At 43.1% G+C, this 13,867-nt stretch overlaps 1 protein-coding gene across 1 annotated transcript; it reads left to right on the top strand.

Annotated features, from left to right (window-relative positions):
- Positions 1-9,123: 9,123 nt before the first annotated feature.
- LOC124647419 (cell division control protein 48 homolog A) lies at positions 9,124-13,342 on the top strand. Its single transcript, XM_047187368.1, has 9 exons — positions 9,124-9,185; positions 9,299-9,461; positions 10,191-10,419; positions 10,655-11,421; positions 11,513-11,734; positions 11,818-11,889; positions 11,973-12,254; positions 12,331-12,690; positions 13,017-13,342. Exons 1-9 carry the CDS (start codon positions 9,124-9,126, stop codon positions 13,314-13,316), a joined length of 2,457 nt encoding a protein of 818 aa, XP_047043324.1. The 3' UTR covers positions 13,317-13,342.
- The last annotated feature ends 525 nt before the right edge of the window (positions 13,343-13,867 follow it).

Below are 13,867 nucleotides of genomic sequence, written 5' to 3' on the forward strand. Positions count from 1 at the left end.
ATGAAATTGTTGTTAATTATTGCAATAAGCATGCTCAAACTCCTAAGAATGCTATTTCCTATAAGCATGTTAATTTTTGTGGAATACATAGACCTTGTGGAATTAATCAAATCAAAGATGAATATTGTATCCATCATGCTAATGAAAAAACTAGAAAGTGGTTTAGGGCTCTAGATGATCTTGGTAAAAAAGTTTGTGCCCTCTATCCTTTTATTTGTGAAGTTTGCCACGAAGTGGGTCATTTTAATTTTCAATGCTCCTCCAATGATAATTTGAACCCAATGAGTGCTGCAAATTTGTATTGTGATGATGAAATTACTCCTAATCAGCATGATGAACTTACTTTATTTTTGGGGTGTGAAGAACTGTCAAGAAAAATCTCTTTGTTACATATGAGTGATCTTGATATTGATGATGTCCTGCATGGGTGTTTTTCTTATTGCATTGATAATAGCCATACAAATACTTACATACAAAATATTTTAGAAGATGACACCTTGCCAAAATATGATAGGACCGCCGTGTGTTTTCAACTAATTAATGAAAAGGAGGGATCCTCCCAAGTTTCTTCTATTGTTTCTGAAAGTAAATCAGGTTATGCGGACAAGCCACCCTTCAAGCCTCTTCCTCCTAAAGAAGGGAACGAGGAGAAGGAAGAGAAGAAGAAGAAAAAGGGAACGAAGAAGAAGAAGAAGAAGAAGAAGAAGAATAAAAAGAAAGAGGTAACGGCGTATCCCCGCGTAAATGAGATAACGCTAGGTAACCGTAAGTATGTTGCTCCTAGTGATTATTATGATAATGAATCTGAATACGATGATCTTCCTATGCCCTTTACATACATTAGCGATCATGATTTGAATGAGCACACTACTTTTGATATTACAAATCTCTGGGAAACTAATTCTGAAAATGATGATAATAATTGCCATAGTGTCAGTGCTATCCATGCTTCCTCCCATAATGATATAGAAAGCTCTAAGCTTGGGGAAGAGGTGTTTGAAAATCCTTTAGCTACTGGTCATTATGTTCTTGATACATCTCCTTCTAATAACAATGATGGTGTGAACACAGATAAACCGACTGTGGAAGATAACTATTCTATTTCCTATGATGACACTGTGCCCCCGATCTCTGATAATTATTATAAAGAATGCTATGATATAGGTTCTAACTATCCTTATGAAACTTGTCATAGTCATGATTGGATTACCAAAAACAATTCCCTTAATATGCAATTTGTTTACCATGTTCAAATTCTTGATAATAATCTTACTCCAATTACTATTAATGAGAATAACTCTTCTTATGCCAAATTTAATGATACTTCTATGCATATGAACCATGATAAGAATGTTTTAAGTGATGGGTATATTGTGGATTTCATCAATGATGCTACTGAAAGTTATTATGAGAGAGGGAAATATGGTTATATGCATTTCAATAATATTAAGTTTCCCCTCTTTATGTTGAGAATCTTGAAGTTACTTTTGTTTTATCCTCTTATGCTTGTCACTTTGTTCTTCATGAATTCATTTGTGTACAAGATGCCTCTTCATAGGAAGCATGTTAGACTTAAATGTGTTTTGAATTTGCCTCTTGATGCTCTCTTTTGCTTCAAATACTATTTCTTGCAAGTGCATCATTAAAACTGCTGAGCCCATCTTAACGGCTATAAAGAAAGAACTTCTTGTGAGATAACCCATGTGTTATTTTGCTACAGTACTTTGTTTTATATTTGTGTCTTGGAAGTTGTTTAATACTGTAGCAACCTCTCCTTATCTTAGTTTTGTGTTTTGTTGTGCCAAGTAAAGTCGTTGATAGAAAGGTTGATACTAGATTTGGATTACTGCGTAGAAACAGATTTCTTTGCTGTCACGAATCTGGGTCTAATTCTCTGTAGGTAACTCAGAAAATTAAGCCAATTTACGTAAGTGATCCTCAGATATGTACGCAACTTTCATTCAATTTGGGAATTTTCATTTGAGCAAGTCTGGTGCCCTAATAAAATCCATATTTACGGACTGTTCTGTTTTGACAGATTCTGCCTTTTATTTCGCATTGCCTCTTTTGCTATGTTGGATGAATTTCTTTGATCCATTAATGTCCAGGTAGCTTTATGCAATGTCCAGAAGTGTTAAGAATGATTGTGTCACCTCTGAACATGTTAATTTTTATTGTGCACTAACCCTCTAATGAGTTTGTTTCGAGTTTGGTGTGAAGGAAGTTTTCAAGGGTCAAGAGAGGAGGATGATATACTATGATCAAGGAGAGTGAAAGCTCTAAGCTTGGGGATGCCCCGGTGGTTCATCCCTGCATATTTCAAGAAGACTCAAGCATCTAAGCTTGGGGATGCCCAAGGCATCCCCTTCTTCATCGACAAATTATCAGGTTCCTTCTCTTGAAACTATATTTTTATTCGGTCACATCTTATGTACTTTACTTGGAGCGTCTGTGTGCTTTTGTTTGTGTTTTTGTTTGAATAAATGCTTGTGTGGGAGAGATACACGCTCCGCTGGTTCGTATGAACACATGTGTTCTTAGCTTTTAATTTTCATGGCGAAGGATGAAACTGCTTCGTTAATTGTTATATGGTTGGAAACGGAAAATGCTACATGTAGTAACTGGTATGATGTCTTGAATAACTTGATACTTGGCAATTGTTGTGCTCATGTTTAAGCTCTTGCATCATATACTTTGCACCTATTAGTGAAGAAATACATAGAGCTTGTTAAAATTTGGTTTGCATGAGTGGTTTCTCTAGAGTCTAGATATTTTCTAGTGAGGTGTTTGAACAACAGGGAAGACAATGTATAGTCTTATAATGCTTGTAATATATCTTTTATGTAAGTTTTGATGTACTAGTTTATGCTTGTGTTTGCTTCAAACAACCTTGCTAGCCTAAGCCTTGTATCGAGAGGGAGTACTTCTCATGCATCCAAAATCCTTGAGCCAACCACTATGCCATTTGTGTCCACCATACCTACCTACTACATGGTATTTATCCGCCATTCCAAAGTAAATTGCTTGAGTGCTACCTTTAAAATTCCATCATTCACCTTTGCAATATATAGCTCATGGGACAAATAGCTTAAAAACTATTGTGGTATTGAATATGTACTTATGCACTTTATCTCTTATTAAGTTGCTTGTTGTGCGATAACCATGTTTCGGGGATGCCATCAACTATTCTTTGTTGAATATCATGTGAGTTGCTATGCATGTCCGTCTTGTCTGAAGTAAGAGAGATCTACCACCTTAATGGTTGGAGCATGCATATTGTTAGAGAAGAACATTGGGCCGCTAACTAAAGCCATGAATCATGGTGGAAGTTTCAGTGTTGGACATATATCCTCAATCTCATATGAGAACGCTAATTGTTGCCACATGCTTATGCATTAAAGAGGAGTCCATTATCTGTTGTCCATGTTGTCCCGGTATGGATGTCTAAGTTGAGAATAATCAAAAGCGAGAAATCCAAAATGCGAGCTTTCTCCTTAGACCTTTGTACATGCGGCATGGAGGTACCCCTTTGTGACACTTGGTTAAAACATGTGTATTGCGATGATCCGGTAGTCCAAGCTAATTAGGACAAGGTGCGGGCACTATTAGTATACTATGCATGAGGCTTGCAACTTGTAAGATATAATTTACATGATACATGTACTTTATTACTACCGTTGACAAAATTGTTTCATGTTTCCAAAATAAAAGCTCTAGCACAAATATAGCAATCGATGCTTTCCTCTTTGAAGGACCATTCTTTTACTTTTATGATGAGTCAGTTTACCCATTTCTCTCTATCTTAGAAGCAAACACTTGTGATTAACTGTGCATTGATTCTTACATACTTGCATATTATACTTGTTATATTGCTTTGCATGTTGAAAGCAACTGCTGAAACTTAATCTTCCATTGTGTTGCTTCAATGTCTTTACTTTGAATTTATTGCTTTATGATGTAACTCTTATGCAAGACTTATTGATGCTTGTCTTGAAAGTACTATTCATGAAAAGTCTTTGCTATATGATTCAATTGTTTACTCATTGCATTAACATTGTTTTGAATCGCTGCATTCATCTCATATGCTTTACAATAGTATGATTAAGATTATGTTGGTAGCATGGCACCTCAGAAATTATCTTTTATCGTTTACCTACTCGAGGACGAGTAGGAACTAAGCTTGGGGATGCTGATACGTCTCCAACGTATCTATAGTTTCTGATGTTCCATGCTTGTTTTATGACAATACCAACATGTTTTGTTCACACTTTATATCGTTTTAATGCGTTTTCTGGAACTAACCTATTGACGAGATGCCGAAAGGCCAGTTGCTGTTTTCTCGCTGTTTTTGGTTTCAGAAATCCTAGTAAAGAAATATTTTCGGAATCGGACGAAATCAAGACCGAAGGCCTTATAATTCCCGGAAGCTTCCGGAGCACCGGAGAAAAGTCAGAGGGGTGCCGGGGGGCCCCACACCACGGGCGGCGCGGCCCAAGGGGGGGCGCCCCCTATGGTGTGGTCACCCCGTGGCCCCTCCGACTCCGACTCTCGGCCTATATAATCGTCCCTGACCTAAAAACATCGACGTAAAAGACGGAAACGAGAGAAAACCATCCGGAGCCGCCGCCATCGCGAAAGTCCAATTCGGGGGACAGAACTCTCTGTTCCGGCACCCTGCCGGACGGGGAATTGCCCCCGGAGCCATCTCCACTGCCGTCTCCACCGCCATCTTCACCGCCATCGCTGCCTCAATGATGAGGAGGGAGTAATTGACCCCAGGGCTGAGGGCTCTACCGTAGCTATGTGGTTAATCTCTCTCTCGTACTCCAATACAATGATCTCGTGAATTGCTTTGCATGATTGAGATCCATATGATGAGCTTTGCATCGCTACTAGTTGTGTGCTACTCATGTGATGTTATTAAAGTAGTCTATTCCTCCTGCATGGTGTAAAGGTGATTAGTGTGTGCACCGTGTGGTTCTTGTCGTAGGCTATGATCATGATCTCTTGTAGATTGTGGAGTTAATTATCATTATGATAGTATTGATGTGATCTATTCCTCCTTCATAGTGTAATGTGGACGAGTGTGTGCACTATGTTAGTTCTTGGTTTATTTCGCAATGATCTATTATGCTCTAAGGTTATTTAAATATGAACATTGAATTGTGGAGCTTGTTAACTCCGGCATTGAGGGTTCGTGTAATCCTACGCAATGTGTTCATCATCCAACAAAAGAGTGTATGTAGCACATATGAGAAAGAGTTATTTATTATGCGATCAATGTTGAGAGTGTCCACTAGTGAAAGTATGATCCCTAGGCCTTGTTTCCAAACATCGAATCTCCGTTTATTTATCGTTACTGTTGCATGTTTACTCGCTGCCATATTTTATTCAGATTGCTATTACCACTCATATACATCCATACTACTTGTATTTCACTATCTCTTCGCCGAACTAGTGCACCTATACATCTGACAAGTGTATTAGGTGTGTTGGGGACACAAGAGACTTCTTGTATCGTGATTGCAAGGTTGCTTGAGAGGGATATCTTTGACCTCTTCCTCCCTGAGATCGATAAACCTTGGGTGATCCACTTAAGGGAAACTTGCTGCTGTTCTACAAACCTCTGCTCTTGGAGGCCCAACACTGTCTACAAGAATAGAAGCTCCCGTAGACATCAGTTTGCCGCATGTGGAGTTTGCTTACAACAGGGCGGTACATTCTACCACAGAACCGTGTCCCTTTGAGGTTGTGTATGGTTTCAAACCAATTACTCCACTTGATTTGTTGCCTCTACCCATACATAAGAGAGTCAATATGGAGGCATCAAAGAGGACATATTTTGTACGGAAGATACATGTGAAGACTAAAGAGCTGATTGAGAAGAAAGGCAAGAGCAATGCTGCAAGGGTGAACAATAAGCGCAAGGAGATGTTGTTCAAGCCCGGTGATATGGTCTGGGTTCATTTTTGCAAGGACAGGTTCCCGAAGCTACGGAAGTCCAAGTTGCTTCCTCGTGGTGCTGGTCCTTACAAAGTGCTTGCCAAGATCAATGATAATGCATACTCTATAGATCTTCCAACTAATGAGTTTGGTGTCAGTAATTCTTTCAATGTGGCTGATTTGACACCATATGACGGAGAAGACCTTGGAGCGTCGAGGTCGACGCCTTTTGAAGGGGGAGATGATGAGGACATCCCTATCGAACCATTACCTCCGTCATTACAAGATGAAGACGATGCTGATGTAAAGCTCAAGTGCAATGAAGTTAGGATTGGACCCATTACAAGGGCTCGTGCGAAGCTACTCAAATAATAGGTGAACTTGTTCTAAATGATACTTTGATCAATGAGAACTTTATACTGCCTAAGTTATTTTACTTATGTATGATCAGGTACGAAGAGGGAGCAATCATCGCACGAGGAGAAGAGGAACAGCTGGACGTGAAGCTGGACATGGAGCTGGACATGAAGCTGGACATGAAGACATCCCATGGACGCGCGAGGGAGGAGAGGGACGCATGCGCGAGGGAGGAAGACAATGTCCAGGCCAGCGCCACGCCCGGTCCGACCGGCCACCACGCCGGTCGGCCCGGTGCCACGTCCGGTCCAACCAGCCCCCACGCCGGGTGAGCCCAGCGCCCGCTGGATCCTGCGCTGGTGCCAACCGGGCGGGTGTACTGCGTGAAACCGCCTTGGCCCGGTCATGGTCTAGTCCCAGGCCCGATCCAAACCGGACCGGCTGTGGTGACCCAGCATACCACTGCATGGTGTAGTATGCAAGTCGTTGACATAACACCAATGGAACACCGTTCCACTAGTATTACATCACTCAGAGTGGTACAACAGAAACATATGCGGGTCCAAGGTATGTCTATATAATTACAACACCGACTCTTTACATAAGATCAACACAGCCTCCTACTTTACAATGAGGCCAAACTGCAAATAAACTCGAGAAGAACGACTCGTAGTCTAATCCTATCAGGAACTCTATCCATAGAGGATCTGACTAGCTATAAGGGCTATGAGGATTCTGGCTAATTAGGAGCTAGGATTAGGGAGGTAGTCCCGTTCTATTGCTAATCTAGGTTTTCTCCTTGTTGGATGTGGTATTTGACTCTTCTAACAGGGTCCTGTCCCTTGAAGTAGTTGTTGACTCCTATGTGCCATTGTCTTTTTATTTGACACAAATTTAGAGTTGCATCTTTTTCACCGACTTGTTATTCAGAGTTAGCCTAAACTTTCTGATTTTTTTTGAAGAAAAGAATGTGTATGTCCACTAGTGCACTTTTTAAATTCTTCTCTTCGCTGGACAACTAGGGTAACCGATTTTCGTTGCTGCCTTTCTTTCTGCTGTGAAATTTGTTCCATAGGCATGGACACGATGATTGTTGATCATGGAGAAGTCGATCCTTGAAATTCAAGGGATGCCAAATGTGTGTTGGCGAGGAGGCATCCGCGCCTGGTCAAGAAGTTGTGGTATCTGGTTGTCTTATCGCCAATGCGATGACCATCGTCTGGTGGTCACTCAGGCCCGTCCACGGACATGCTTGCCGCAACACGCAACACCTGATGGGAGCACGACCGCTACATGAGACACAAATCCAGCCATGGCGGAATTCGACCGAGGGTCTTATTGAGGGTGAACAAAGACTCCACATGTAAATCTTTTTTTTTCATTCGCATAATTACGATGTCAGCTATATATTTTACTTATCAAGGGAGATACATGATGATTGTGGATACAAATTTAACCTTGTGGATTCATTTGGCCTCAAGTGGAATGTTTCGATGACAAATGGTACACACCGTCTATATATAGAGATAACAAGAGTATTCTGGACAACATGCCTTTGTAGATATATACCATTTTAAAAACTAAGATTTTTGTGCTTACTTATGAACATCATTTGGCGCTATAGCTGTGATGCTCTTTTTTACTTTGTCAATATACAGTCACTTTTGTACAAAAAAATGACTTATCATGCTATAAGCATGTCTTTATATTGTAGCAGTATTGAGATTATGGGCAAAAAAGTCTGTTTTTTTGGGGGTTTAGTGTTCGGCATGTATCCTAATTTGGGTGGGTATCAGTTGAATTATTAAAATAGTAACATATATTCTATTTAGGCTGGTGCCAATGCATAGCCTCACTCTCACCCGCCACGTCAGCTTTTTTCCTCACTCTCACCCCACTCTCACCCCACTCTCACCCCACGGTGCCAGTGCACGGGCTATAGTCCCCACTCTCACTTCTCTCTCCTCCACATCAGCTTTTCTCTCTCCTCGACATCAGCATTTCTTTTTCAGATTACAACATTAAAAATAATGCAAGGAAATTATTTTATTGAACTAAAATTGTTACCGATTACATCATAAAAAAATTACATAAAAATTTGAAAAGATTACATAATTTTTTTGAAAAGATTACATAAAAATAATCGCCCCGCCTCTCGCCCCCCTCTGCCAGCGCGCCGCCCCGCCTCTCGCCCCGCTGTCGCCTCGCTCTTGCCCCCAGCGCGGGCGGTAGCCGGGCGGCAGCGGGCGGTACCGCCTGGCGCCAGCGCCGTCGCCCCGCGCAGCCCTCCCGCCCCACTCCCGCCCGCCTCCCGCCCCTACCCGGGCGATACCGCCCCCACTATCGACCCCATTGGCACCAGCCTTACATGTTGGATGGAAAAATATCCAAAGGAAAGAAAGTTGAAAACCGGGCATTCAAGTAGTAGCAAATAGTAGAGATAGAGATTGCACGGTGCCGGCCTCAGGCACCTAAATATCCACCTTACCACCACTACCAGGTGTGCCCAGAAGTCCACGTCGGCGCGACGCACACGGGCCGACCTCCAGAACACTCCCGGACGTTCCATGGCAAGTGGACCCCATTGACAGTCAGAGACGTACCCGATGACGAAGCAAACCCCCCACTGCAAGTAAGGAGCTGCGAGGACTACCTATAAGAAAACAGTAATCCCCGGCTCCCCCACCCTACCCACAGGCCACAGCCCAACCAATCTCGTCTTCTCCGCACCCGCACCGCTCTAATTAAACAGACGCCACCGCTGGGGGAGGCGCACCGAGACGAGACCCACCGCCGCCTTGCAGCCTCGGCTCTTACGCCGCCATGGCCAGCAACGACGAGGCCTCGGCCTCGGCCTCGGCCTCGGCACCCGCTCCCGCCGATCCGTAAGATCCCGCGCCCTCCCCTCCACACCCCTAGGGTTTTCTCGGTTCCGATCTGGAGCTTTTCGGGGGCTTCCTCATAATAATTCTTCGTGCTCGGTGTGGTGGCGGTGCAGGAAGGGCAAGAAGGACTTCTCCACGGCGATCCTCGAGAGGAAGAAGTCGCCCAACCGCCTCGTGGTCGACGAGGCCACCAATGACGACAACTCCGTCGTCGCGCTGCACCCGGACACCATGGACAAGCTGCAGCTCTTCCGCGGGGACACCGTCCTACTCAAGGTAGATTTACACGGCCTTATCGGAGCTCATACCTCCGCGACTCTTGAGTCCGTTTGCATTGCTACATACTGGATCGGGGCCAGTGAACTCATCTGCGGGGGGTTTGAAGTTGGAACCAATTCGGGGTTACAGATCTGTTGGAAAAAAAAATCCTAGCTTTATCCTTGTGATCGCTTTTGGAAGTGTTAAGATACAACACTGCTATGAATTGTTTTGCTGAATTTTGCAAGCAAGTTAGTAGGTTGTGCCGTCCGGTCTCCAGATAATTAAAATTAGAACCTTGGATTGCATGTAGGTATCAAAATTGCAGCCCCGTGTCTTGTTATGTTTTGGCTTTCGTATTGTGTTGGAACTTTTGCTGTCTTAGGTTTAAGACGTGCTACCATGTTATATATAATAATATTGCTACTGTGCTTTTCTTGGAAGATATAGTGGAGTGCAAGATATTGTATTCAATAATAGTTAGATTAGATGAATGGTTCTGCCCAATTTGATATTTCTGCTGTTGGTTTTCCACTTGGTGTTCCAAGTGTCCACTTGCTGAGTAGATTTTTTTTTTTTGACTGTATGGGATGTGAGTATAGTATATTTCTCAGGAACTTCCACATAGAATGACTCATGTGTTTGCTAGTTTACATCTTGATGGCCAGTCTGATCAAGTTGTTTTGACAGATTGTTGCTGCTGTAGTCTGATTCCGCTTCTTACATTTGGCATCTTCTGCATTGCAGGGTAAGAAGAGGAAAGACACTATCTGCATTGTCCTTGCGGATGACACCTGTGAGGAGGCTAAAGTCAGGATGAACAAGGTCGTTAGGAAGAACCTCAGGGTGCGACTCGGCGATGTTGTCTCTGTCCATCAATGCCAGGACGTGAAATATGGCAAGCGTATCCACACTCTTCCAATTGATGATACAGTTGAAGGCATTACTGGCAACCTATTTGATGCCTTCTTGAAACGTGAGATTCTGACCTTCAAGATTTATTCCAAGTTACTCCTTGTATATGCTCATTCTCATTTTTGAAGACTTGCATGTTCTTGTGCTGTATTACAAGTCCACTGCTCATAGATTTTCTGAAATTACTGCATCTGCAATTTTTGTCTTCACATGAGAATAACTATCTTTCTGCTTACTTGAAGCTGTATCTGATCAGAATTTGTTTACTAATAGCCACTTATTGTTGAACTGTGCAGCATACTTCTTGGAAGCATACCGCCCTGTCAGAAAAGGAGATCTTTTCCTTGTCAGGGGTGGAATGAGAAGTGTGGAGTTCAAAGTCATAGAGACCGATCCTGCTGAATATTGCATTGTCGCACCGGATACAGAAATATTCTGTGATGGAGAGCCTATTAAGAGGGAGGACGAGGAGAGGCTTGATGAGGTTGGTTATGACGATGTTGGTGGGGTTCGGAGGCAGATGGCTCAAATCAGAGAGCTTGTTGAACTTCCACTGCGTCATCCTCAGCTTTTCAAGTCTATTGGCGTGAAGCCACCTAAGGGTATACTGCTATTTGGACCGCCTGGTTCTGGGAAGACCCTCATTGCCCGTGCTGTTGCAAATGAGACAGGTGCATTCTTCTTTCTGATCAATGGTCCAGAGATTATGTCAAAGCTAGCTGGAGAGAGTGAGAGCAATCTCAGGAAGGCATTTGAAGAAGCAGAGAAGAATGCTCCTGCTATAATTTTCATTGATGAGATTGATTCTATTGCTCCAAAGAGAGAGAAGACCCATGGAGAAGTGGAACGCCGTATTGTTTCTCAGCTCTTGACTCTTATGGATGGACTCAAGGCTCGCGCACATGTTATTGTTATGGGTGCTACTAATCGTCCCAACAGTATAGACCCTGCTCTCCGTAGGTTTGGAAGGTTCGACCGGGAAATCGACATTGGAGTTCCTGATGAAGTTGGTCGGCTTGAGGTTCTCCGCATTCACACAAAGAACATGAAACTAGCAGAGAATGTAAGTGTCAGTTCAGTATGCTGTCTATTTATATTTTTTTCCCTATATTTAATCGATAACCTAATATATCTCATGTTTAATTATATCGCAGGTTGAGTTGGAACACATTTCCAAAGACACCCATGGATATGTTGGTGCGGACCTTGCTGCGCTTTGCACTGAAGCTGCTCTTCAGTGCATTCGTGAGAAGATGGATATCATTGATCTGGAGGATGAGACCATAGATGCTGAGATATTGAACTCAATGGCTGTTACGAATGATCATTTCAAGACTGCTCTTGGGACCAGCAACCCATCTGCTCTTCGTGAAACTGTAAGTTACTTTAGACATGGACTTATATTCTCTTTGTAATCCTCTTGTTTGGTGATAGAAACTAAGTTCATTTATGAATACAGGTTGTTGAAGTTCCAAATGTGTCATGGGAAGACATTGGTGGACTGGAAAATGTCAAGAGGGAACTGCAAGAGGTATGTAGAGGCATAGATTTTATTGTTCTTGTGCTATCTGTCTTTTGTTGTACAGTTTGTTAATGTATATTTCCTTTTTGCAGACTGTTCAATATCCAGTGGAGCATCCAGAGAAGTTTGAGAAGTTCGGTATGTCCCCATCGAAAGGAGTTCTGTTCTATGGACCCCCTGGTTGTGGTAAAACCTTGTTGGCCAAGGCAATTGCCAACGAGTGCCAGGCTAACTTCATCAGTGTCAAGGGACCGGAGTTGCTTACAATGTGGTTTGGTGAGAGTGAAGCCAATGTCCGTGAAATTTTTGACAAGGCGCGCCAGTCTGCACCATGTGTCCTCTTTTTTGATGAGCTTGACTCAATTGCTACACAGGTATGTGCATCCCTCTTCCTTTGCATGTTCCTTGGCGCTACATTTTCCTTGGCTTAAAATTGTACTCGAATGACAGAGAGGAGGTAGCCAGGGCGATGCTGGTGGTGCTGCCGATAGAGTGCTGAATCAGCTTCTGACAGAGATGGATGGCATGAATGCTAAGAAAACTGTCTTCATCATTGGAGCCACAAACAGGCCTGACATCATAGACTCAGCGTTGCTTAGGCCAGGACGTCTTGATCAGTTGATATATATTCCACTTCCTGATGATGCCTCGAGGCTTCAAATTTTCAAAGCTTGTCTAAGGAAGTCCCCCGTGGCGAAGGATGTGGACCTGAATGCTCTCGCCAAATACACGCAAGGGTTCAGTGGTGCAGATATCACGGAAATATGCCAGCGTGCGTGCAAATATGCAATCAGAGAGAACATTGAGAAGGTAATTCTAACGATATGTATCTGAAGTCATATACGGTATTAATTCCTACATGTGCAACTCAGTTGATCACAATTGACCACTTTGACCATTAGTTTAGATTGTTATGAGCAACCTTGAACCATTAATATGGATTGTGAGCAACTTTGAACCATTAATTTGGATTGTTATGAGCAGCTTTGAACCATTAATTTTGACTGTTATGTGAGTACATGATACTCTGGGAATAGCATCATCTAGCAGCAATGTTCAGCATAAAAAGTGAAATCGCCAAATTCAAGCTGTGGCACTTTTGCAATTTTGCACTGATTTGGTTCTAATCCTTCCAGGACATTGAGATGGAGAAGCGGAGGAAGGACAACCCTGAAGCAATGGAGGAGGATGGGGTGGACGAAGTATCTGAGATCAAGGCTGCCCACTTCGAGGAGTCAATGAAGTATGCACGGCGGAGTGTTAGCGATGCAGACATCCGCAAATACCAGGCGTTTGCCCAGACGCTGCAGCAGTCCCGTGGGATTGGCAGCGAGTTCCGCTTTGCTGATCGATCATCAGAAGCTGCTGCTGGAGCTGCAGCTGATCCCTTTGCGTCTGCTGCCGCAGCCGCTGATGAGGATGATCTATATAGTTAGTCTCTTAGTTAGCTGTCTTTGTTGGCTCGTCCTTTTGTGTTTTGTGTTTCGTACTGGTTGTGTTAGTCGTGTTAAACTTAATCCTACTTTAGGCACGGCACGCCCTGTGATGGTGTTTATCCAGTGCAATGGAAGCTGCTTCCTGTGGCTGTTGCTGTTACTGTTCTTCTCTGAATTGTGCTCTTGGTTTCTGTATGCTTTCGGTGATTTCCAACCTCGGTTGTGTATGCTGTGACGCGCTAGGTACAAACTACATCCCAATTTTCTATTGTGGCGCTGCAGGGCCCGACAGTTTTTCTTGAAGTGGAACATCTTCAACAATGTCTGGGCAGGGCAAGGGTGTTCAGTGCGTTAATTCCTGACGTTGGGATGGCAATAATATCCTTAGAAAAAGGCGGCAGATGTTCGGGCCTTCCCTCGTGGCGTCCACCAATAGAGTTTGATCGGGCATTTCTATCTATAAATGTTCCTAGACTACCCGCTCATTGGAGGCCTTCAAAGGGGCACATAAATCTGGTTCGTTGATTTTGGCCAGGCCGTACCAGCTTCAC

The sequence above is a fragment of the Lolium rigidum genome, chromosome 4, assembly GCF_022539505.1.
Source record: "Lolium rigidum isolate FL_2022 chromosome 4, APGP_CSIRO_Lrig_0.1, whole genome shotgun sequence".
Lineage (NCBI taxonomy): Eukaryota > Viridiplantae > Streptophyta > Magnoliopsida > Poales > Poaceae > Lolium > Lolium rigidum.